This window comes from Erpetoichthys calabaricus, chromosome 15, assembly GCF_900747795.2.
Source record: "Erpetoichthys calabaricus chromosome 15, fErpCal1.3, whole genome shotgun sequence".
Lineage (NCBI taxonomy): Eukaryota > Metazoa > Chordata > Cladistia > Polypteriformes > Polypteridae > Erpetoichthys > Erpetoichthys calabaricus.
Genome location: NC_041408.2, coordinates 66,581,050 through 66,608,001, shown reverse-complemented (window position 1 = coordinate 66,608,001; position 26,952 = coordinate 66,581,050). Strand labels below are relative to the sequence as shown.

The following is a 26,952-nucleotide window of genomic DNA, read 5'->3' as shown; positions in this document are numbered from 1 at the left end:
ATTGTTTACCAGATAGCTACATTATAATATATGTTAAGCATTACTATTTATCTTGTTCCCTTCCTTCCAGTGGGTCAGCAATTTAAAACAAATATTGTCATTTTCAAGTGTATTTGCTTAATTCTTTAATTTTTTTATTCTGCCCCATCATACACCTGAGTAGTGTCAATCTTTTTTTACTGAGCCATTAAGCAGCTGAGCCCTGATACCGAAGACATTTCACAATTCTGGTTTACAGATTCATTTTACTGCTTGTACTGAATGTGACATGAAGAAATACCCATTTTCATGACAAACTGTTCATATTCAATTATCTTTATTTTCATTTCATCCAATATTGTCTCAAGTTTTTATTTTTCATTTTCAATGTAATAATTCTTCATTGAGGTGGTAATTTCACCAGCTCTGCAGTAATGTCAAGATTTGTTCCCAACTTGAATCCTTTTGCTGGCCTCTTACTGTTCTTTACTGACTGGCCTGACAGTTGCTTTCCAAAAGCTGGTTATAATTTCGCCAGGGTTGCGTGAAAACAACAAACTGGCAGTTGAAGGTCTGCAGAAAAGAACACAAATACAAACAGCCTTATTAGAAAAGAATTATGAATTGGTTAAGACCACAGAACATATTTCTCAGAAGTATCTAACAGAGTATTCACAGTTTCTTTTCCAAAACTATTTAAAATGTGCTTCAAATATTAGCAATATAGCATTAAATGCTTGAGCTGTCAAGTGCATAGTTGTATGCATACATTTAAAAATACCAAAGAAAACTATTTGAATGGTTGAATATCGAAGAAAATTAATTATGTGGCATCAATGTAAGTATTTTTGGCATTTGCCAGCAGTAATATATTAGATTTGTTGTTTAGGTAATGGATTTAATTCTTAAATTTTTAAATGTTTTTATATTCATGGTTCTTCCTCTATTTTTTTTTTTTTTTTGTAATTTGTTGCTTTGCTGAAATTATTTTCACATTTTTCCAGTACCAACTTATGCCTTACCTTTCCCATTCCCTCTTGTATTAAATTATGTTTTTTTTTCTAGATCTCAAGTGCTCCATGAATATTACTTGAACTCAAGTCAGTCAACATCAGAGACTTTTCAGTTGAGCATACTGTTGTTAGAGGTGTTGGTGAGGAAGCTGCATTCAGTTGTAACAGTTTGGTATGTTTGTTTGGTATTAGTACTTGAAGTCAATGCCATTTTGATCAATATGTTGTCACCAATAATGGACCATTCTTGGAATTTAGTTGTATTTTAACACGAGAATCAATGTTGATCTGCCGCCTTGATTATATTCCCAGAATGGCAAACCCACCAAGGGCACCTAGATTTTATGTAGACTGAAATGTAATTTTCTTACTTCCATTCCTTAGCTGAATGTATGGAGACCATTTGATTTAATTATTGTTAGACACATAAAGAACCTAATTTATTAAGAAAGAAGTCTACAGATATGGCATGTTGTTTTTGTGTTCAGCATTGTCCAGAGATTAACACTTTACCTAGCAAACCTTTATATCAAGACATATTGACATTTTTACTTAGACCTCTTTGACAAATATTGCATTAGTAAAATGATCTTACAGATTGATATCTTCTGCAAAGCACCTATGAGATATGCTCACATGGCTTCACCCTCAGCCAACCTGCAATTCTAAGTGTTAATGCTTCATAGTTGTACTAATGCTGACAGAACTTCAGGATTGTACCATGAGATCGCTTTGGTTTGTTCACAATGCAGCTGCCTTCTTGGTATACAGTCTACTATTACATTCTTAGGTCCACTCCACAAATGGCTACCAACAGTGACTTCATCAGATTCATACCCTTGCTTTTTGCTAATTGATCTGCCATTCTGGACCTGGCTTCCTATCCATGGTTGCAAAGTATTTACTAGTCAGGTATTTGTGGTCAGGCATTCTGTGCTAATCTGAAGGACATAGACAGATGAAAGACCGGAATTGAGTTGATCATGTTCCTCAGACTGAGTCACAGGCTGACTCCATTGACGCTGTCTCCCTAGTACACACAATGCTGTGCCTTATTTAACAAAGAAGAGGTGGATCAGTTCACCATCAACATGGGCATTGTTTTATGTGTTGCCTACTTTGTTACTCTGTCTGTTTACACTAAGGAGCTAGATAATGCATATGAGTATGTTACAAGTGTGTTAGAGCATGCACTGGACTTAGACACACACCCTAGGCCGTACATTGATTGTAATTAAGCAGCAATTTAAATTCCACCTCTTGTTTTCCTTTGGGTCCTATCAAATGATATTTTAATTATTACCTCCACTATGTGCCACATGTCTGCTTAGAATTTTGTATGTACTGTATTTATATAAATGATTGCAAAACAGCTCTGAGAAAACATAAATTTAATTTCATTCATCCATTTTCTGATTCTGTTTAGTCCACCACTGGATACTCCCATATCTTTTTAGGGGTACCACCAATTAACCTAACACGTTATTAGTCTGTAGGAATAAATTGATAGTTTTGACAATCTCCACAAACATGGGGCCAATTTACAAAGCCAGCACAGGCAGTGACCGTGGTGAAAATCAAACCCTGTCTCCCAGAGCAGTGAGACAAATGTGTTAACCATTGTGTTATCTGATTCTATTGTAGGTTTGGTAAAGACAGTTGTTCTCTAGTTAAGAAAGGTATATCAGGAGTTAATGATGTTTCCTCAAGACTCAAAATTCTTAGTTTATAAAGTTCTGGGAATAACTGATGAATGTTTTATAGGGATTCCTATGTTCTGCATGCAGCTGGATAAAATGTACATTTAGCACAGTTAACTGAGCTAGTCAGACAATCTATGTATCTCTGAACTTTTCTTTTCCTTTGAACCCTTTATCCAGTTACTCTCGATTTGTCTTTTACTTCTAATAGGAAATTTGCTCTTTGTTACAAATCCAGCATTTGTCTGTCTGTATATCTGTCCCCTTTTCACGAGAGAACTACTTAACAGATTTAGATTGGGTTTTTTTCTATAATTTGCTTGAACATTCCAGTTGATTTTGCAACTTCTCCCATTGCGCTATGTATCATAGTTCGCTTGCGGTACCAATATATTTGCGTAAATCTGAGAGACATACAATGTGCCGAGGGGAGGTTGGCGGGGACCTCTTCATTCACGTGCCAGCCTCGGGGTATTTCTTACCTCTGCTTAGCTAGCGAACGAGAGAACTACTTAATGGATTTAGATCATTTTTTTTTCTATACTTCACTTGAACATTCCAGTTGATTTTACAACTTCTCTCATTGCGCTAAGAATCATAGTTCTCTTGCAGGAGTGATATATCCGCGCTAATCCTGAACAGAGGCTGTGGTCCTGATGTCAGAAGTAGGAAGCCGGGCAGGGCCCTCTTCACTGTCCTATTTCACTTCTACGTGGGTGGAGCTGTGGGGTGGCGGCTGATTTATTATAAAATACAGAGATACTAACCAATATCATAGCAAATAGACTGACCCTTAAATGTAATCATCTGGTTTTATCTGTGTTTACATTTTTAACACCTCTGCTGTTTATTGGAACCAAAGAACAATGACATGGGGATTCCAATGTTGCTGTAGAGTAAATCACTATCCTGTGTTCATGCCACTCTCCTTCTCTGGAGTTGAGAGGCAGCACCACCAACTACTGTCATAACCATGCTGCCCACCAGTTTAAAAGATGAGTTAATAATATGACCTACCCATACTAGACCACTAACTTACCTTATTTGTCAAAGGACATGACTCCACATTGCTGCTGCCCTTTTTGCACTGTGTTTCACCCACTTCCACTTTCAAGAAGTATTTCAGTCCAGCAACCACCTATTAAGATTAAACACAAGTATTTTATGAGCAAGGGTTGCCCAGAATGTTTTATAACACTATTTTGTTAGTAGTTAATTCCTGAATTGTTTGAACGTAATCGTAGGATATCTAGGATTATTTACTGCATTTACTACATTTGCAATTTTTCTAAATAATCCCTGTCAGTGAGAAGAAACAACATGTATGCCCTTCATGAATCCTACACTTCTTTCCATTTCCTCAATAACTTTCTCAACACTCCCAATTTTTTTTTCCATTTTATTCTGAGGGCTCCTGAGAAGTGCAAATCTGATGAACCCAAGGCATGGTGGTGTAGAGTGAATGGGGAGGTACAGTCCATCTGAGTTTATGGATTACTTTCTATGTCTTTAAATTTGTTTGTGGTCTTTTCTTGTTATTTTGAAGTAATTTTAGCAATATTTTTGTGAGGTTGAATGCTCATGTAAGCTTCTCTGCAATGTTTTAAAAATTTAATTTACAGATCTGAGTTAAAGTTTCATGACAAGACATAATATCTACTCAAACCAGTCCTTCAGAATCCAACCAAATAGTAACCATGATGTTACTTATTGAAATAGTAACCTTAAACCTCTTCCTCAACATTGGATGATGCCACTTTGTTGACTGCTTTTTGACCTTCAGTTCAAATTGATGGGTTGATGTTTTATCCTCAGTGACATGACAAACACCATTCACCCTCAACCTTTTACCAGTAGAGCAAATCTGAGTATACCTCTTTCTACATAGTTTTGTGATGCACGGTTAGGCTTAATAGAGCCCAACTTTAACATACTTTTGAATATCCAACTATCATTCATTTCAACTTGTGTTGCAAAGACTGGATCCATAAAAAAGATGGATTATCCTAGGATATTTTTGAGTTTTGTCAGTTATTCTACACTATGCCTTTACTGAAGCCACTACAGATTCGCTGGTAGCAATCTCTTTGGACCCCATGTCACTCAAAACATAATAAGTTTAGATTTGACTTCAAACCAAACATTTAATCATGTTAAACAATGTTTGAAAAGTGAACAAAAATAAAACTCATATTTACCTGTTCCTTGGCAGCGATAACCTTCAGTAGTTTGTAGTCGTAATCATTTGAAGAAATTGTGTTGTATGTGGCAACAGCATAGCGAGCGGCATCTTGCACATCTTCTCTGGTTGGAGACACTTCTTCAATTTCTCCTGTTGCCAAGACCACAACAACAGTGGAGAGAAGGAAGCACAAAGTCTGACACCAGGAAGCCATTTTCTCTTAACACAGCAGATGTTGGTGAAAAATCCTCAGGCTAGTCAGGCTTATATAACACAAATTATCGCCTGCTTGTATGCACAAGAAATTTGCATGCTAAAGTAACAATCAAATTTTCACAATTTACAGATATGATTAAAACTAAAGTTTACACTTATGACTTAATATACTGTTGATCAAGATTGGCAGAAATAAATGAAATCAGCTTATAGAAAAGGATTGTGCAAGTGCAAATTTCAGGGCTAGCAATGCAGAAACAAAGGATGAAAAGATCTGCTGTTTTCTTTGGTTTCTATAATCTAATCTTTGTTATATTCATTTGGACATTCTTAAAATAATATTCTTATTTTGCAAACACCAAATAAAACATGCTGTAAAAATAATCAGTTAAAAGGATTTGCTTTTTGCAGTATCTCTGATAGAGCGTGTCTAGAGCTCTTGGCTTTTGTTGGGATGTGATTGCCACAGTTATTGCCACATACAGTATAGTCTTCTTTGGAATAAAGCTTTGACAGCAGTTTTAAGACTTTACCAAAGTTCCTCCTAATTCCAACCATCTGTTTTGTGAACCTACTTTTTCTACTACAATGTTGTGAGATGCCAAGATCTCTCTCGGTTAAACAAACCTCCTATGAAGAAAAACAATTTTGGACGGCGTTTTCCCTTGCCCGGACGCGGGTCACCGGGGCCCCACTCTGGAGCCAGGCCTGGAGGTGGGGCTCGATGGCGAGTGCCTGGTGGCCGGGCCTGCACCCATGGGGCTCGGCCGGGCACAGCCCGAAGAGGCAACGTGGGTCCCCCTTCCCATGGGCTCACCACCTATGGGAGGGGCCAAGGAGGTCGGGTGCAGTGTGAGTTGGGTGGTGGCCGAAGGCGGGGACCTTGGCGGTCCGATCCTCGGCTACAGAAACTGGCTCTTGGGACGTGGAATGTCACCTCTCTGAAGGGGAAGGAGCCTGAGCTAGTGCGCGAAGTTGAGAGGTTCCGGCTAGATATAGTCGGACTCACCTCGACGCACAGCTTGGACTCTGGAACCAATCTCCTTGAGAGGGGCTGGACTCTCTACCACTCTGGAGTTGCCCCCGGTGAGAGGCGCCGAGCAGGTGTGGGTATACTTATTACCCCCCAACTTGGAGCCTGTACATTGGGGTTTACCCCGGTGGACGAGAGGGTAGCCTCCCTTCGCCTTCGGGTGGGGGGACGGGTCCTAACTGTTGTTTGTGCGTATGCACCGAACAGCAGTTCGGAGTACCCACCCTTTTTGGAGTCCCTGGAGGGGGTGCTAGAGGGCATACCTTCTGGGGACTCCCTCGTTCTGCTGGGAGACTTCAATGCTCACGTGGGCAATGACAGTGAGACCTGGAAGGGCGTGATTGGGAGGAATGGCCCCCCTGATCTGAACCCGAGCGGTGTTTTGTTATTGGACTTCTGTGCTCGTCACGGATTGTCCATAACGAACACCATGTTCAAGCATAGGGGTGTTCATATGTGCACTTGGCACCAGGACACCCTAGGCCTCAGTTCGATGATCGACTTTGTGGTCGTGTCGTCGGACTTGCGGCCACATGTCTTGGACACTCGGGTGAAGAGAGGGGCGGAGCTGTCAACTGATCACCACCTGGTGGTGAGTTGGCTTCGATGGTGGGGGAGGATGCCGGTCAGGCGTGGTAGGCCCAAACGTGTTGTGAGGGTCTGCTGGGAACGTCTGGCAGAGCCCCCTGTCAGAAGTAGCTTCAACTCCCACCTCCGGCAGAACTTCGACCACATCCCGAGGGAGGTGGGGGACATTGAGTCTGAATGGGCCATGTTCCGTGCCTCTATTGTTGAGGCAGCTGACCGGAGCTGTGGCCGTAAGGTGGTCGGTGCCTGTCGTGGCGGCAATCCCCGAACCCGCTGGTGGACACCGGCGGTGAAGGATGCCGTCAAGCTGAAGAAGGAGTCCTACAGGATCCTTTTGTCCTGTGGGACCCCGGAGGCAGCTGATAGGTACCGGCAGGCCAAGCGGAATGTGGCTTTGGTGGTTGCTGAGGCAAAAACTCGGGCGTGGGAGGAGTTTGGGGAAGCCATGGAGAATGACTTTCGGACGGCTTCGAGGAGATTCTGGTCCACCATCTGGCGTCTCAGGAAGGGGAAGCAGTGCAGTGTCAACACTGTATATGGTGGGGATGGTGCGCTGCTGACCTCGACTCGGGACGTTGTGGGTTGGTGGGGGGAATACTTCGAAGACCTCCTCAATCCCATTAACATGCCTTCCAATGAGGAAGCAGAGCCTGGGGACTCAGAGGTGGGCTCCCCCATCTCTGGGACTGAGGTCACCGAGGTGGTCAAAAAACTCCTTGGTGGCAGGGCCCCGGGGGTGGATGAGATACGCCCGGAGTTCCTCAAGGCTCTGGATGTTGTAGGACTGTCTTGGCTGACACGCCTCTGCAACATCGCATGGACATCAGGGACAGTGCCTCTGGATTGGCAGACCGGGGTGGTGGTCCCCCTCTTTAAGAAGGGGGATCGGAGGGTGTGTTCCAACTACAGAGGGATCACACTCCTCAGCCTCCCTGGAAAAGTCTATTCAGGGGTCCTGGAGAGGAGGGTCCGTCGGATAGTCGAGCCTCGGATTCAGGAGGAACAGTGTGGTTTTCGTCCTGGTCGTGGAACAGTGGACCAGCTCTATACCCTTAGCAGGGTCCTGGAGGGTGCATGGGAGTTTGCCCAACCAGTCTACATGTGTTTTGTGGACTTAGAAAAGGCATTCGACCGTGTCCCTCGGGGAATCCTGTGGGGGGTACTCCGAGAGTATGGGGTACCGGCCCCCCTGATAAGGGCTGTTCAGTCCCTGTACGATTGGTGCCAGAGCTTGGTCCGCATTGCCGGCAGTAAGTCGAACCCGTTTCCAGTGAGAGTTGGACTCCGCCAGGGCTGCCCTTTGTCACCGATTCTGTTCATAACTTTTATGGACAGAATTTCTAGGCACAGCCAGGGTGTTGAGGGGGTCCGGTTTGGTGGGCTCAGGATTGGGTCACTGCTTTTTGCAGATGATGTTGTCCTGTTTGCTTCATCAGGCCGTGATCTTCAGCTCTCTCTGGATCGGTTCGCAGCCGAGTGTGAAGCGGCTGGGATGAGAATCAGCACCTCCAAATCCGAGACTATGGTCCTCAGCCGGAAAAGGGTGGAGTGCCCTCTCAGGGTTGGTAGCGAGATCCTGCCCCAAGTGGAGGAGTTCAAGTATCTCGGGGTCTTGTTCACGAGTGAGGGAAGAATGGAGCGTGAGATCGACAGGCGGATCGGTGCGGCATCCGCAGTAATGCGGGCATTGCATCGGTCTGTCGTGGTGAAAAAGGAGCTGAGCCGCAAGGCGAAGCTCTCAATTTACCAGTCGATCTATGTTCCTACCCTCACCTATGGTCATGAGCTATGGGTAGTGACCGAAAGAACGAGATCGCGAATACAAGCGGCTGAAATGAGTTTCCTCCGCAGGGTGTCTGGGCTTTCCCTTAAAGATAGGGTGAGAAGCTCAGTCATCCGGGAGGGGCTCAGAGTAGAGCCGCTGCTCCTCCGCATCGAGAGGAGTCAGATGAGGTGGCTCGGGCATCTGATCAGGATGCCTCCTGGACGCCTCCCTGGTGAGGTGTTCCGGGCACGTCCAACCGGGAGGAGGCCCCGGGGAAGACCCAGGACACGCTGGAGGGACTATGTCTCTCGACTGGCCTGGGAACGCCTTGGGATTCTCCCGGAAGAGCTAGAAGAAGTGGGCGGGGAGAGGGAAGTCTGGGCATCTCTGCTCAAGCTGCTGCCCCCGCGACCCGACCTCGGATAAGCGGGAGACAATGGATGGATGGATGGATGGATGGATGTTGTGAGATGCCAAGATCTCTCTTGGCAGGACACAATTTATTGATAAGACTTAGAAAAATAGCTTCTGATTATACTACTGCACTCAGGTCCCAATCCAGGTGGTTCGTTGTGTGGTAGGTGTGGCAACGCGCTATCAGCAAATGCTCCCAACCTCCCCCTACTGTTGTCTATGGAAAAAGACGAAGAGATAGATGGAGCTTTGGAAACCAAAGATGCAAAGGCCTAATCTTTAAATCTGATGGCCCATAACATAAAATATATTTAGATGTAGAATGCGAAGGAGGAAGTTGGTGGCCAGTTGACCTATGTCACCAGAAGTGTGACTTTGTATTTTATAACTGGCCATGGACTATCTTTTCAGGTATGCTGTTAAGTGGAGTTACAGTTTTTCAGAATTTTATCAATGGAGTTAATGTCATAAATTTAAGTTAATGTCCGACCTATTTTCTGTGCTTGTCTAAATAAATAATGTCTGTTTTACATTGTTCATTATTATTTTATACCTTTAAATTTGTTCTGGCAGTCTATAACTGCACTTAGTGAAGAGAGCTACCTCTCAGCCATCTCAAACGTGTCATGCAGATTTATGTCTACTTCTGTACCATAAAGGACAACATTAAAATTCTTCTTTTTTGTTTACCAATGGAAGCTGAGAGGAATGGTTTATATAAAAAAATGTATCTTATACCATATGCTCAAATTTCACATATACTTTGAGAATATGAAATATAATATAAAATAATTAAAGCATAATAGAAATGGTACTGTGAATCAAGTGGACATGGTCATGAGTAGTACACAGGTTCCACAGGGGACTGTGCTGGCTCATTTTCCTGTTTACCCAGTACACCTCAGACTTTAGATACAATACTAAATCGTGTCATCTTCAGATATTTTCCAAGCGCACAGACATTGTTGGGTGTATCAGCAGTGGCAGGAGAATAAATACAGGACACTAGTGCAGGATTTGTTGAATTTTGTAGACTGAACCACCTGCACCTCAACATCAATAAGACAACAGGAATAATCATTCACTTCAGGAGGGTCAAACCCACTCTGTCCCTGGTACTTATTAACGGCGAAGACTTGTAGGCGGTAAGGACATACAGACATCTGGAGGTGCATCTAAACGACAAGCTTGAGTGGAGGACATATACAATTAGGGTCAGAATCACCTCTCTTTCCTGAGGAGGTTGACATTGTTTGGTTTATGCAGGCCACTCTTACATGTTTTCTGCAAGTCTGTAGTAACCAGTGCATTTTTCTGTCTGGTAGGTACTTTGCCAGGGAAATGGCATTCAATGGCAATGAAGGGGATGCCAACAGACTAAATAAACTGAATAAAAAGGCTGTTCAGTCTTGAGAGTCAAGCTGGACTCAGTGGAGGAAGAGGTAGAACAGAGGTCACTCATGAAGTGGCTTACTATCCCGGACATGGACTCTCACCTCCTGTATGACGTTTTGGCTGAATAGAGGAGCACATTTAGTAACAGCCTGAGACAACTGCTTTGCTCCAAGGAGATCTGTATGAGGTTGTTTTTACCCTCAGCTATCATGTTCTATAATAAGTCACCAGATGGCTGAGGTGGCCTTGTTGCCTGTGTATTGAAAGTAATAAGTTGGTCTAGCAGACATCTTAACAGACAATGATGCCATGTGCAATATACTGTGCCAATGACTGACATCCTGTATTTGGAAGTGTAACGGATAAGTATGTGCAATTCTAATCACTTTACACTTAATTCTGTATTTGTACCATGTTTGCATACTTAAGATTATGATCATTCTTCTTATATGTATATTTGTGACATTTTTGTCTGCTGCCTCTAACTCTGTAATTTCCTCCATGATTGAAAAAGTATCTATCTATCTATCTATCTATCTATCTATCTATCTATCTATCTATCTATCTATCTATCTTTGACTGTTTTATACACTACTAAAACCAAAATTGTTCTTCAAAACAATGCCATAGGGGAAAAATTTTAGCTATCAATAGAACCATCCATTCAAGATTCTAGAAAGAACCTTTTTATTCATATCTGAAACATTAAAAACATGAAGAGACATTTATTTGTGAAATACCAATTATCTCATATTTTCAAAAGATCTCTTGCTGCATACAATACTGTAGTAAGACTAAGTTCAGGGTCTATTAATCTGTTATGATCCTGTTAGGTAGTCTGCTGTACCCTAAAGTTTTCTATTCTTTGTCCACATATTAGGAACCTATTCAAAGCCCAAAGAATCAATTTTATATACAAAGAACCATTTGACAGAAAGAAATGGTCCTTTGTCAAGTAGTGCTTCTACAAGAAACCACACAATTCATTAAAGTGCTTTTAACAACAACAACATTTATTTATATACCACATTTTCTTACAAATAATGTAGCTCAAAGTGCTTTACATGATGAAGAAAAGAAAAATAAAAGACAAAGTAAGAATTAAAATAAGACAACACTAATTAACATAGAGTAAGAGTAAGGTCCGATGGCCAGGGGGGACAGAAAAAAACAAAAAAACTCTAGATGGCTGGAGAGAAAAAAATAAAACCTGCAGGGGTTCCAGACCGTGAGACCGCTCAGCCCCCTCTGGGCATTCTACCTAACATAAATGAAAGAGTCTTCTTTGTATTTAGGGTTCCCACTGGAAGGACTTGATGATGAAGGATTTTAAAGGATTTTATTCTATTTTTAAAAGTGTAGCTCTGGGAGACTGGGTTGGATTTCAGGCCAAGTAGCTGTCTTGGGTAAGTTTACACATTTCCCATTTACCTTTCCAGTGAGACTACTCCTAATACTCAAGCTTTTCCTCAGCATCCCAAAGATGTGTACCGTATTATTTAGCAAAGCTTAATTGGTCCAGTAAGTGTGAGTGTGCCAGTGTATTCTTCCAGGGTTGGTTTCTGCCTTGCATTCTTTAGGAGAGGCATAGGCTCCAGTTCTGCATGAGCCTGAAATAAATTGTGTTTAATAATGGATGGAAGGATAATTTTATAGGAATCACTAGCAGGGAAATAATCTGTTCTAAAGACACCATTGACTGTGTATAGGTTTTTATCACTCTTAAGTAATATCCGTTACTCGAAAGTATTCTTGTGGTAGAATATAGTAAACTGCTTCAAAGCCCTAATCCAGGACCAGTGTTCAGTCTGTCTTAACAGTTTTACTAATTTGTCCTCTACCAAACCTTCCAGAGACACTTATTTGTACACCTTTCAAAAATACAAACTAGGAAACAGAAGATTAATCATTCCTGAAATGTATTGGAAATGTTGCATTGACATTTACAAGGATGACCTGGTAATGTTAGAGGCTGATCCTGTTCACACAGATAACGTGGAGTGGCTAGTAAAAGCTTCATGACACCCAACCATCACCTGGCGAATGAGCAGAAGTGGTCAAACACTGTGTCCATTCTATTATGATGATTTTTTAAGCAAATACATGTTTACACAATATACTCAAATTAAAGTTAGTTTATAATATTGAGTATATGGTCATATACTATTTAACATTATTATTTACTGAAAGATGAATAAACAGGAAGGTCCTTAGTCAAGGAGGTAGCCAAGAACCAAATGTTAATTCTAACAGAGTTTCAAAAGTCCTCTACTGAGATGGGAGAAGCTGTCGGAAGGATGACCATCTCAGCAATTCTGTCAATGAGGCATTTGTGGTACAGTGGTTAGACAAAAGCCACTCTTGAGTAAAAGGTATATGACAGCCCACTTAGAGTTTGCCAAATGACATTTAAAGGACTCTGATGGCATTGGGAAACAGATTCTCTGGTCTGATGAGACAAAACTTGAACTCTTCCAGCAGAACTCTAAGCACTACCCTAATATTATCAGTATGGTGAAGTATGGAGGTGACAACATCATGCTGTGTTGGTGCTTCTCAGCAACAGGGACAGGGAGAAATGGTCAGAATTGAGGGAAGGATGAATGCAACCAAAAAGAGAGAGATCCTTGAAGAAAAACTGCTCCAGAGCATATGCAGCCACAGACTGGGACAATAGTTCAAGTCTCTGGAATGGCTTCAGGACAAGTCAAAGCCTAAAGACATAAACCCCAGAGAATATCTGTGGCAAAACCTGAAAAGGTCAAGTTTACAAATGCTTTCAGAGGATCTGCTAGGAAGTTTGGGAAAACTGGCCAAACCCAAGTGTACAGTATATAAGGAGTGACCCAGGTTTTTTGATTAGAAGACTAAAGGTAAGCATGGCTTATGTACACATTTGCTTCTTTCCCACAGTGCAGTGTGGTTTTATTTGAGAGCTTTGTTTGAATATAAGGAAACGATAAGGAAACCATATGAAAGAATAAAGGTCATATTATCTGATCCATTGTGAAACCTCAAGTCATAAAGTTTCCACAACAGATGTGTTGGGAAATTTTTACACAAAAAACTGCTAGGCACTGGAATCAAACACAGGAATCATGTGTTACCATACTGGTCTCTGATATAAATCGTTTTAAGTAAATACTTCAGAATATATGTATACTGTTTATATTATATAAACCAAAATCCCCTGAAGAGGCAATCTGGATCATCAGCCACCAAACACTCAGCCTTGCACTGGCCTTCTTTCAATTGGTGCTCATAAAGATGAACACACCAAACACACACACTCATGACAAAGTACATAGAATGTTGACTAGTTTTGATACATTAATTTATTTTTATCTTTGTCTTACTCTTAGTTTTAATTTCATGTTCTGACCATTGTGTAAGTCATTCTTTAATGGCCCAATGAAGCATTGACTAACCAATTCAGATCTGGTATTTGGTTTCAGCTACTCTTTACCAGCTTGTCAAAATGGAATGATTAGTTATCTCTTCTTTTAGAACTTCTGTGTACTTTTAATTCTAACATTCTCATTAGAGAATTAAGAAGCACAATGCTTCAGAAGTAAAAAGATCTTTTATTTTTATTAAACTTGATAGACCAGTTGATAACCTATTAAGATGCTGTTGGATTAACCAACCTGTTCATTACAAATTGTGTCAGTTGTTTCCTTGATTTTCAAGATATCCAAATTATTTTATGCCCAGTCTCTGGATTGTGGCTCTAATTCTTTTTTCAGGCTCCCCACTATTTATTTTTCTTTATAGAACATTCTCTAATTCATTACATTGATGTGGTCCTACTGAGTTAAAAGATCAAGACACAGTGTGAACAGTAATCCCACAAAGCTCCACTCTCCCAAATCCACATCTGCTCCTACCTTCCAGATGAGCAGATTGCAGTTTGTAGAGTTAGTGATAACAGACTCCTGCTAGTGAATAAACAAATTTCCAGGTACTGTGCAGGCCCTTTGCATTAAAAATAAAAAATAAATACTTTTACTTTGATAACAGCAGGCTTTATTTTCTTTTTAACCTGTCATTAAAAATAAAAAATGAACACTTTTTGATTACTTTGATAACAGCAGGCTTTATTTTCTTTTTAACCTGTCACCACAATACAGTTCAATCAAATGTATCAGTAATGCATAAAAGCCAAGATAAAAAAAACAAGCAGAAGCAGGTAACACAACGTTCACTTAAAGAGCCAAGAATTGTGTAATATGTAAATTCCACCTGGTACAGCATGTGAAAACTTAAAAGGCACAGGATGTTTCCTTAACCCATGTTATGAATTTGTCTGACAGCTAAATACCATTTTAACAATTATGTACAATACACCAAATAATGTGTGTTTCAAATGAGGTGAGGTCAGTGCAAAATTTTAATGAAACCCTATTTTTTCTGTTGAGCATGTTAGCAGTTCTGCTCAAATTAAAATGAAATAACTAGTAAATACAGAGCGAGGAATAACATATTTCCAAATATTTTCCTTAGTAATTGAAGGCTGTCACACCCCAGATTCATTAAGTTATGGACACTGTTCATTGTGATCATAACCAACTGATTATGCACAGTATTATGAGATTTACCAGTGCAAAGATTGCTGCATCTGTTCAGGCCTAAAGTGACCTGCTGCACTTTGCTTCAGTGAGGAAGTAGTGGGTGTAAAGTGGGGACTTTATAGATGGTCCATTGTCAGCATGAAAAAACAGCAACTTACAGTATATATATTCACACACTAGACATTAAGCCCGTTACAATAATGGGTGCTAGAATAGTAGTACATAAACATTAGTAGGAACAGTCTATATTAAATGGCAAAGGACCATCTATTTTCTGTTACAGTAATACTGGTTTGTATGTGGCTGTAATATGCGTCACAATTTTTTTATTTTTAATAAATTTGCAAAAACCTCAAGTAAACTTTTTTTCATGTTGTCATTATGGGGTGTTGTGTGTGGAATTCTGAGGAAAAAAATTAATTTAATCAATTTTGGAATAAGGCTGTAACATAACAAAATGTGGAAAAAGTGATGCGTGAATACTTTCCGGATGCACTGTATTTAGCACAGCCTTACTCTGCAAGATCAATAACACAGCAGACATGATGGACTCCTGAACTATGACTGGATCCTGCCTAGAACAAACACTCTCCGTAAAAAAATAAATAACATGCAATATAAAATACCTGTTGAATAACAGGAATTTTATTTATTTCATATTATAAACAGTTGTAATTAGAATTTATAATGTGGGTTAATATGCTTATTCTTTGTTGCTCTATGCTCGTCTTAGCAGACAGATGATACCTCTAGTGTCCCTATGCAATGGGGCCAAAGAGCACAAGCCAAAGTAAACATTTAGAGTAAGCACGGAGATCAAGTTCTCCTTAAACCATGACAGTCTCTGTAGAAATGTGGGGTCAGGTGAACCTAACCATGAAACCATACAATGAAGCTGTACAACTAAAATCTGAACAATTTGTGATATTTCTGTAGACTAAAAATTTGCTTATTTAAAACCAGACACTACATCATGGTTTGAGTCAATGTTGCCTTTAAAGCATTTTAATAAGCAATTTCCTGCTTATATAAACTAATTCAACAACAAGTAGCCATGTCATTATTCACGAAGTTTGTACAGAGATCCATGTGTCACTATAGGCCAGAGCTACAGTTTCTCTCCACGAGTTTGGTAATATTTTCACTGGGAACATTCACAACTATAAAGTGGCATATGACATTCTGAAAAAGAAAGAAAGAAAAAACAATTTAGCATTGGAAAACCCAAAGAACCCTTTAAATATTATATAAAATATTATATAAAAAACTATAAGGAACTTCCAATCTTGTAACAAATAAATATATACAGACGACGTAAATGATGGAACCGAGATAAATAATGATATATCTTATTTAATATTCAATGAAATACTAGCTGACTTACCCTGTACTGTCCAGGTGAGAATGTGTACAAGTAAATAGTAATTACTAAACTAATACTCTTAAACAAGTACCATTTAGGACAAAAACTATTGTTAATATTGTAAAGCTTCTTTCTATACAATATTCTTGGTTTCTTCTTATGCAAAGAACCTCAAATTGCAATACCTAATATCTAGAGACAATATGGCTCCACCTGAATAAGCTTGGGACACGACAAAAGCAGCAAGGTAAATGCCCGATTAAAAACGTGAAATGTAATGTGTGGGTACTGACACACGTATCAATTACGCTTGCTTCTGAAAATTACCAGTGCAATTCTCAAGCGAGAACAACCGGTCAAAAAATAAGTCATTGGACGCATGAGGCATTTGCTATTGTGAAAGAAGCAATCAATTGTTGTTACTGAAAGAAGAAGTTAGAAAGAAGTTATTTTTGACAGCGATCGTACTTAATACTTAGCCCCCTTACAGAAAAATGACACAATGAAATAAAAAGTGAGAGCATGAAAATCCTGAAATCTAACCTACATAATTTGGAAGAAAAACCCATTCAGACACTGAAAAGAAAAGCCAGAACAGACACTGAGACAACTCTACAAAAAAAGGTGCCTGACCATGATTAATATTGGACCATTCAGCTTGGGAAATTATTATCTGCTTACTATTAAAAACATATTAATTTAAATAAAACGTATTTTAGCATGTGATATCTTAATAAAATCTTTCTTTAAAAATATTAACTAACAATTTTTCATATCTTATTTTGTATGTTTAACCGGTTTGTTAGCTGCTAGTAGCAAATATCTTTATGATTCTGAGTCACTTGATCAATACTTATAAATTTTATACATTAATAAAATGGCACAAAAGATAGTGCTGTCACATAACATATCCCTCATCCTTGATTCAAATAATTTTTACAGTGATGTGACATCACAGGTGCTTTTTATTTTATTTTTTAAATTTTTGTTGAGCCTGGCCGGGCAAAACCCAACTGCAATTCAACAGTCACCTGATTCTTTAATGACACGCTGTATCCAATATTTTGCAACATATTTGTTATTGCTATTAACACTAAATAAGTAACTGGTTTGCAGAAGATGTGTGAACACGTAGCTGGTTGGAAGCGAATAAGTAGCTACCTTCAGCCACGACCAAACCATGCCGGTGTCCCAGTGTTGCCGGGATTGGCTATAAAGAGGCCTTAAGATATTTATAGGCGTCGCAAATAATTACACACTGAATAAATATACCAGCTATAAAATGGTTTCATGTTTTCAAACTGCTTAACTCTAAATGTAGAAGATTCAACACTTACATCGAAATTGCTTATGGGGCAGATATCTATATCCATATTGTCCATTTTTAAGCACTGTGTACGACCTATCTCCACAATCAGTATGTATTTCACGTCATCGTTCACCTGAGAGAGAAAACAAACAAGTTTAGAAAACGAGTGACTAAGAAAACACGATTACCGTAACATACCTACCTCAACTTTGGCAGAAATGATTTTGATCAGTTTGCTAGCGTACAAGTCGGTAGAGTCTTTGTTATACTCAGACACCGCAAACCTTGCCATGTTGTGCACAGGGCGACTCCAGATAAATTCTGCTGACACGGCAAGCAAACCGACAGAGAGGAAAGTGTAAATCCAGCCAAAAGCCATTATAACCACCTAAAACAACTCCGAGCGTGGGGTAATATGGAGTAAGTTCGCTGTCAAAAATAACTCGCAATAATTTAACTCAAATGTACATTTCACACGTGTCAATTACGCTTCTGCAAGTTACACTCGCTTTTGACCATTAGCAGTGTAATTCTCAAGCGTGAACAAGCTGTCAAAAATACGTCATTGGACGCACGAGGCATTTGCAATCGAGAAAGAAGCAATCGATTTTTGTTACTGCGCATGTGCACCAAAGGAAGCCATGAAGTTCTTTGACAGCGATTGTGCTCCATACTTATCCGTTTTACAGCACTGATGTGCGGTGAGGTTCATGGCTGGTGAGGCACTGACTCCTTTAAAGTCAGATTTACAAATATATGAACCAAAAAGTGTAGATTATTCACTATTCAATTGGCAACATGCACATTTGTCTGCTGGTTATGTTTCATATCTCAACATTCTTTGCACACACATAGGTAAGGTACATATAGGCCTATGACTAAGAAAGAGTGTTACATTTATAGCGGCCAAAGAGCCGAGAGAGCGCATTTTCTCTGCACTCTCCATGTTTTCTAAATTTGCCGTTGCAATTCCACAATTCATACTCATACAGAAAAAAGACACAATGAAATTATTTAAACATTGACAACATGCGATTGGAAATAAAAAGTGAGTGCGTGAAATTAACAAAAAGTGAGAGCATGGACTTAACAAATTGCGTTTTAAACTTTACACTAATGTCTTACCCTAGAAGAGCTAGATGCTGCAGAAGGCTCCCACCCTGATCATAGATTTTGAGTTGTGGTGGGATGCACGAAATTATTAACATAGGGAGGATATGAATATATACAAAACTAAAAAAACAGACGTAAAGATCGGGGACTTTGCACAATATAAACTTCTAAAACAGTCCTGTCGTGACCGCACTGCTTTTAAATGAGTTAATTTAACGCTCGGAGCTTTGCTGTGGATGCACTGATTTAGATTAACGACTGAGTGCCGAGAATGTTACGCACTTATAATGCAGGAATATTTAGGACAAAACTAAATAAGCAAAATAAATCAAAGAAGTGTGAAACATGATAATAAATACACAATAACATTACATATAGGACTTGCCATGTTCTAACCGTGTCTGCGGGGGTTTCCTCCCACACGCCAAAGACATGCAGGTTGGGTGCATTGGCGGTACAACAACAACAACAACATTTATTTATATAGCACATTTTCATACAAATAATGTAGCTCAAAGTCCTTAGTGCTTACTAAATCGCTTAGTGCTTACTAAATCGGCCCTAGTGTGTGTGTGTGTGTGTGTGCGTGCGTGTGTGTGTGGGCGTGCGTGTGTGTGTGCGTGCGTGTGTGTGTGGGCGTGTGTGTGTGTGTGCAGTGCAGGATTTACGTATAAGCTACACAAGCTATAGCTTAGGGCCCCCGCCTTCTTGGGGGCCCCCAAAACAAATTGTCCGAGTGAGCAATTGTCATATATACTTTGTATATTCTTACATAGAATATCTGGACTTATAAAGGGCCCCATGTCTCAAATAGCTTAGGGCCTTATCAAGTCTAAATCCGGCCCTGTGTGTGCGTGCGTGTGTGTGTGTGTGTGTGTGTGTGTGTATTCGTCCTGCGATGGACTGGAGCCCGGGATGGGCTCTGGCAAACCCCCGCGACTCTGTTCAGGACTAATCAGGTTTGAAAATGACTGACTAACATAAAGGAATAAAGAACAAAAAGTACATTTCGTGGCCCGTTTTAATTATTTATACTTGCATTTCATGTTGTTATTATTTACTTAGTGTCACGTTTCACAATACTTTTATTTAGTTTTACTTTATTTATTTATTTGCGTATTTATCCATGCATTCATCCAGTTTCTAAACCCACCTGAGCAGAGGCGGAGTCACAGGGAAGCTGGAGCTTATCCCAGGAAGCATATAGCACTTTTCTTTACTTTTTTTGTCCATGCCAATGTGTAACAATGTTGGGCTCAGAAAAACTCAACTGAAATTTTAAAAAGGCATCCATCTTGTCTTGTTATTAAAATTAGGATGACCCAGTGCCATTTAACGCTTTACAATTGCAACTGAGCATCACACTGAAACATATTCATTGGCTATGCCTAGTTTGCCAGCCAGTTTGACCCATGAACTCACATTGGACCAGGAAAATCTCAACTGCGACATAAAAAAGGGAATCTGTCTTGTCACAAAACTATGAAAATAAGGGTAGCAAAATGCTACACAAACCGCTTAGCACCCGTTAAAAATCAAAGTTTATCCTAGTCACGGGAAATGGGAATATAACAACTTTGCTAGTCAATCTGAGCCAGGTACTCACACTGGTCTGCACAAAATTTAACTGCAATTTAACAAAGGCACTGCATTTTCTCAAAACTGTGACAACTAGGGTGGTCCAGCATCATATAACCTTTTACAGTGCCCATTAAACATCACAGTTAACTTCTTTCATTGCCAAGTTGGCCAGTCAGTCTGACCCATGTACTGCACTGGAAAAGCAAAACTCAACTGCACTTTAACAAAGGTATTCACATTTCTTTCAAAATTAGGGTGGGTCAATGGCATCTAACCCATAATGCCAGTTGAACATCACGTTGAAACCTTTTCATTAGATATATGGGAATATGACAAATTTGCCAGTTCATTTGACACATGTACCCATGTTGGGTTGGGCAAAGTTCAACTGCAGTTTAACAAAGGCATCTGTCTTTTCTCAAAGCTAGTGTTCATTTCATGCCTTCACTTTCTCTTCACTTTACGCACTCCCTTCCTATTCCTTGTTTTGCTTTCTGGCTTTTAAATGTTCATTTCATGCCATGACTTTCGTGCTCTTTGCCTGCACTTACGCTTTCGAAAACTAGCTTTGTACTCTTCCTGTCGCACTGTTTACTTAATTCTGAGACCACTGTGGAAAAATGTCTCTTCCATCTATCCCACCTTCCATCTCACATGAAAGCAGTGACATTCGGCTTCCTCTTCTTATTGCTTGCTGTTTAGCTTGCGTCACCTACCCATTCCTTGTATCCTTGATGTCCCCGATGTGTCACGTTATTGGAATACCGAGTAGTGCTGACACGTGGAAGCGAGCAGCCTGACAGAGAACCACTGCTTTGGTTTTATTGAGAAAAGCGCTATATAAATGCAAATAATTATTATTATTAGTAGTAGTAGTAGTATGCTGGAAGATGCAGTGCAATATACTTAGCATGCGGTTCTTCGGATCCATAATCTTACAGCTGAAACGAAGTCCATCCTTCCCAGAAGAGAATAACACCGTTTGAATTACTTGAACAATTCGCACCGTCAGCCTCAGCTGACAGGTGGCCAAAACATCTGGTGTTCCATCATCCTTTTTACATGTGAATCGATAGATCATAATGGAATACAGACAAAAAAATCAACAACACGAACAACAACTACAACTTAAGGTAAATTAGTTTCTTTATTTTAGCATCCCCTTTGCACGGGCGATTCCTGAGCTGGGATTGCAAGCCAGCACTTCGGTCCTGTACGTGCAGCAAGTTACAAAATGACAAGCTATTCCCCATTCACTTTACTCTGCAAACGCAGATGCTAACGGCAGCAGAGGCGGCCTCGGACTCGCGCATACCCACTAATTTTTTTGCACAATCGCTTCATGACGATGGGTAAATATAACATTTTTTATTCCTGCTGAGAATTTTCCTGGGATTCTGGAGGGCACGTTTACGAACACTGGATAAGAAGCGTTAGGTTTTATGTGCTACTGCTATTACGGCGGTCGAATATCCGTTGCATTTAAATGACAAAAATATACATAAATTTGAAAAGAAAGCTCTAATTGTAGATAATAGCACACCAAATTACTTAAATCTAACGCAACTAGGTAGTAACCAAGTATTTAAAGGACCTGCATTTTCTTCATTTTATATTGATGGTTTATGAGTTGTTCTTCTATCTTCCAGTTTTTAATTGTCAAAGTCAACCCATATATACGTAATATGGCATAAGATATTCGCAGAAATAAGCTTACTTTCTTAATTCAATCTACAATGCAACAAAAAATTCAATAGTCATGAGTCCATTTTACCACCCTTCGTCTGCTTATGCAGACTAGGATATATTAGCATCCAATCAGTGCACGATTGTTTTTTTTTTTTTGTGGCGTCTCTTCGCACTTCGGGACAGGTTTTTAACTTCATAACTGAAATGATATTTATGTTTATGCATAGGACGTGCATAACCTTTAGGAAGGAGTTTACTTACCATAAATACTGAGAAACATACAGATCGTTTTAGTCTTTCGTGCTTCAGCGTGTCGGCCGCAGCTCAGATGTCATAACTCTAGGTTCTTTTCAGTTCAATCCTGTGGCGCTTTGTTGGGCAGAAGCAAATTCTTTTTTCTTTAATCTGTTGTGGAGACGCCCTCTGAAAGACGCACTGTGGATCGCTTGTAACGTGGCATTTATCTGGCTTGCTTCCCACCCTGTCCTAAAAATCCTGTACTCCCGTGCTTGGCTTGACCCGCCGCTGCACCAGTGTAAAAGCCCATGAAATAAACGAGAGAAAGTCTATCCCTAGTGGCGCTTCCGCTGGGCTTTTAAGCTAACGACTTGGATTCGATCGATTTTTCTTTAAACTTCTAATGTCTCAAATGAATGTTTCTGGTAAACGTAGCGTTGAAGCAAATCAGTGCCATTCCACAGTAATCCAGCAGAGCTGCTGGACTTTTTCAAAAGAGGAAAGGAAGAGACATCGAGGAGCTTCACACTTGAGATTAATCTTTAAAGCCCCGTCCTGACAGTCCCGTCCTCCCTCATCAGCTGTGGTGCACACTATAGCATGGAAGCCGCTTCTATTGTCACGCCTGAAAGAGATTCGCAGAACAGAACAGAATTCAAAGCAAACAATAGAGATGCGTGAAAAATCTGTCGCGTGACAAAAATAGAACCCAATACAAACAATAAGAACGCGTTTAAAAACAGTTGCGCGCGTCAAAAAATAATCGCGCGCGACTAAATTCAGTCGCAAGCGTCAAAAACTAATCGCGCGTGACAAAAGTCTGCCGCGTGCGTCAAATAATAATCGCGCGCGACAAAATTGAACCTCCTGTTAATACACACCAGCCACCTCAAAAAAAAAAAAAAAAAAAAACGAACCAGAAAATCGAAAGACCTTCTAGTAATCTTCACTTGCACCAGCTGGAATACTTGTATGGACGATGATGTATGGGTGGTTGGCCCACATGTGCACAGGTGCCATGACATAACTAAGTAGCTAATTCAGAGTTTGCTCTCAGGCTGTGCCAGTTACCCCTGCTGTTTTTTGTCCTCATGTACATCAGACGTTAGTAGAGGTTTCGAAAACACTAAAGACCAAATTCAAGGGGATGAGGGATGAAGGCTCAGTTTCAGTCTTATCAGTAAAACAGGTGACACTGAGTGTTTAAAAGGAAAAACAAGAAAGGGTAATAGAGAATGGAAGGAGAAGAAATAAAACTATATCATCAAATAACATAAAGCAACGCAAGGTAAAAGTACAGTAGGTGTCTTTGGGTGGACTTCTTGGCCCATATCCAAAACAATTTGCCCACCAAATCAATTTGTAAAACATCATATTTCACATAGGTTTATAGGCTTTTACTGAACATGTTTTACTTATTAAAACTTCAAATAAATAAATAACCTGACTCAAATTTACTTCTTTTCAAGAAGAGTGAAATGTGTCATTATTTCTCCTGGACAGTAATTCCCTGAGATTATGGAGGACAACTTTCAGAGTGCTTGGTTTAAAAAGTGACAACAAACGATTTCAGCTTTAGGGTTTTCTTTGAACTTCTCAGATATAATTTGAAAAAAGTGTCTCAATTGTTTCATGTGTTTTTCAAAGCTTTTGGGTGCTGAATTCCCCACCAGAAAACATATTTTTACCGGTCAGTTAGTCATTTTTTATTGTTTTCACTAAGTAAACATCCATTTTTTTATTTTAAAGATGCTTTGTTTGAATTTTAATATTTCCGAATACTGAAATCTATTTTTAAAGCCAGCATTTTCATAACAGCTTTAACTACTTTGAGCAGCATTGGTTTGTGTGGAGACCTGAAATTTCTGCGTGTATCTTACCGAGTCCGCAGTCAGGATGCACACAATTCCCAGATTTTCTCTGGAAAGGGGACAACAGAGCTAAGAATTGATATTTGGGTTCAGAAGGAATGGCCAGCTAGAAAAAAAAAGTTACTGCTTGGTGCCAGAAATAGCATCAGACTAGCTTGGTGGACCTAGATTAAGTGATTCTACCATTGCTTCATATTTAGTTTGCTACAATGAAGCAATGTGTGAAAGTCCCATCAATTGGCGGAGCCTGTTTAAATTATTTTTGACAAACGTTTGCAGGTTTGTCTGAGGCTAAAGTTAAAGAGGGTAGTTTTGCTGGACCTGATAGTCGAACGCCGATTTCAAATTCAGAACTAGATGGTTCGATAAATGATGGAGATTAAAGGGGGATTGTGTGTGTCCCCTACTGCAGATCCAGTTAAACACATGGATCGCTCAGGTGTCCCAATATAAATCAATGGTGTTCAATTAATTCAGAGCAACAACACTGCCAATGCAGTGTAATGCAGTAAGGAGTGAAAACGTCTGTACATGGGAGAGATGAAACAACCACTAAGCAAATTCATGGCCCATAAATAGGAGGGCTAAATCCTGCGGCCCACACTCCTTTTAGCCTAAAGTTGGTGTCACCCTACTTGAGCTCAAATGAATTACAGTTAGAGGGCCTGTCATATTTAATGATGGCAAAATAAGTAAATGCAACTCTGCCTGTCAATTTGACCAGTGTAACCAAGTTATTGCAAAACTCAACTCAGATATAACAAAGACATCCGTTTTGTCACAAAACAATGACAATGTGGGCTGCCCAACATCACTTCACACTTTAATGTGCAAATTAAACATCAGAGTACATCTTATTCAAATGGTTTGACAGTGCCACGTTTACCATTGAGCTGAGCAAAACTAAACTGCCATTTACCAAAGAGGCCTGTCTTGTCACAAAACTTTGAAAATGAAGTTGGTTCAACTTGATGTAACTCCTTTGTATCCGATCAGGTACAAAATGTGGAAAAGTCTTTTTTTTAGTGACGCACGTTAATATCTTTTTATGCTGCATAATATTTTGACTGGCTGTTAACGTTGAATAAGTAACTGCTTTGCACAAATTTTGTGAATGAGGAACTGCCTGGAAGCGAATAACCTCAGGCTCGCCAGAAACGATCACGGTCTCCTCATATCTCTGTGGAGTTAAAGTCAGATCTCCCGAGGACTTGCATGTACAGTAAATTGAGGGTCCAATGGCGCACCTCCATAAGGGATTAGCGTCACAGCCTAAGCTGTTTAATGCTGTTTAATGTTTAATTTAATGAACTTTCGTTAAATACTGCTAGGGATGGCTCCGGTCCCTGAGACCACCATTTAGATCACAAACACGCAACACCGATGACAAGTTCTTTAGCCCGTGGAAGTGGATGCACTATCAAAAATAACTCCACATTTGTGGCACATGAGTAGTAAAAAAAATCGATTGTTTGTTGTTTGATAGAGAATGCCTCGTGCATCCAATGATGTATTTTTGACATTTTTCACGCTTGAGAATTGTACTCGTAATTTCCAAAAGCAACCGCAATTTTCAATTGCAAGCGTAATTTGCAGAAGCGCAAGCGTATTTTTCAGAAGCAAGCTCCACCAGCCGTAGGGACCGCAGTCACAGAGAGCTGCAGTCCCGTTACCCTTTAGATCGTTGAATGTGTTCTTCCATGGCTAAGCCACTTCGACCATTATTACTGTTGTTTTGTTCTTGCAATTTGTTTGATCCTTTGCTTCATTTTTAAGCCCAAAGCCCCGTGCTGATGACGAGTCGTGCAGGTTTTAACTCATATGAATATTTTGCTTTTAAATGCACGCAGAAAAGGGGGCTTAAAAACACGTCACACTGCCATTTAAAGCATGGAGAGTATACTTACTTTATTTTTTGTATGCATTTTCCTTTTATATGTTTTGCTTTGCCCCATTTTAATTTTCATTCTACTGTAATTATTCTTGAAAATGTCTTTGTGTAAAATGTTTCAGTAGTAAGATCTCAACTCGAGATGTAGGATATCTGTTCTATATTTGAAATTATATTTGTGTGTCATGTATTGGCAATGGATACATCGTTAGTCACCCGAGTTTCCATCCCACGACTATTGAAAAAGCATCGATCGCCTGTAGCAAAGGACTACTGTATCTGTGATTAGTCCAGGACTTGTAGTGTTTACTTCGGAGTGTCGGTCAGGACACTGGGAAATGAGGCAGAGAATTCCACACAGCAGCTTATAATGAAACTGACTTATTTATTAGAAGTATTTGAATAGGTATATGTGTTTGTGTATGGTCTACAATAAAAAAGAATACATCAAACCTATTGGTAAATTACACAAAAGTCCACTAGATGTCAGTATTACTCAAATTAGGCACTAGCTTATCGGCAGGGTGAGATCCGAATTGATAAAGTTTATCAGTAAACAGTATCAACAAACTTATAGTAAAGTACATTGATGTAACAACACATTGTACATTGTGTTTCAGTGAAGTTTCTGATTATAGCAGGACTGGAAGTTTATTTCAGAGACTTTCATGTCTCTGTCATGTTCATTTTATATATTTTTACACTACGGAGTTACCTGATACGACGTGATTGAAAAAATGTTTTTCATTTTTGAATTCAGCACCAAAAAATTATAAACATCATACGAAATAATCAAAACATTTTTTTTCAACTATATCTGTGAAATGTCAACCGATGCCCTAATGTGAATGCATTTGTTGGACAAGAATTTTATCCAGCACTCTTAAAGGGGTCTGCTAGAATCTCATTGAATTGCTGTCAAGTTTACAAAATGCCACATTTTACCCTTTAAACCAAATAGTAATTTTTAGGTTATTTTTGTTTTTTAACTCTTATTATTTAAATATGTAAAATTGGTTTATTTTAAGAAATGGTGAAGGGA

General features: G+C 39.7%; 2 protein-coding genes across 2 annotated transcripts; both read right to left on the bottom strand.

Moving 5' to 3' along the window:
- Nucleotides 1-299: 299 nt before the first annotated feature.
- On the bottom strand, nucleotides 300-5,128 carry LOC114665890 (cystatin-like). Its single transcript, XM_028820546.2, has 3 exons — nucleotides 4,891-5,128; nucleotides 3,732-3,830; nucleotides 300-552 (listed from the first exon to the last, which is right to left on the bottom strand). Exons 1-3 carry the CDS (start codon nucleotides 5,086-5,088, stop codon nucleotides 466-468), a joined length of 384 nt encoding a protein of 127 aa, XP_028676379.1. The 5' UTR covers nucleotides 5,089-5,128; the 3' UTR covers nucleotides 300-465.
- A 9,232-nt stretch (nucleotides 5,129-14,360) lies between these two features.
- On the bottom strand, nucleotides 14,361-18,089 carry LOC114665805 (cystatin-like). Its single transcript, XM_028820425.2, has 3 exons — nucleotides 17,731-18,089; nucleotides 17,557-17,661; nucleotides 14,361-16,038 (listed from the first exon to the last, which is right to left on the bottom strand). Exons 1-3 carry the CDS (start codon nucleotides 17,905-17,907, stop codon nucleotides 15,952-15,954), a joined length of 369 nt encoding a protein of 122 aa, XP_028676258.1. The 5' UTR covers nucleotides 17,908-18,089; the 3' UTR covers nucleotides 14,361-15,951.
- Nucleotides 18,090-26,952: the final 8,863 nt, after the last annotated feature.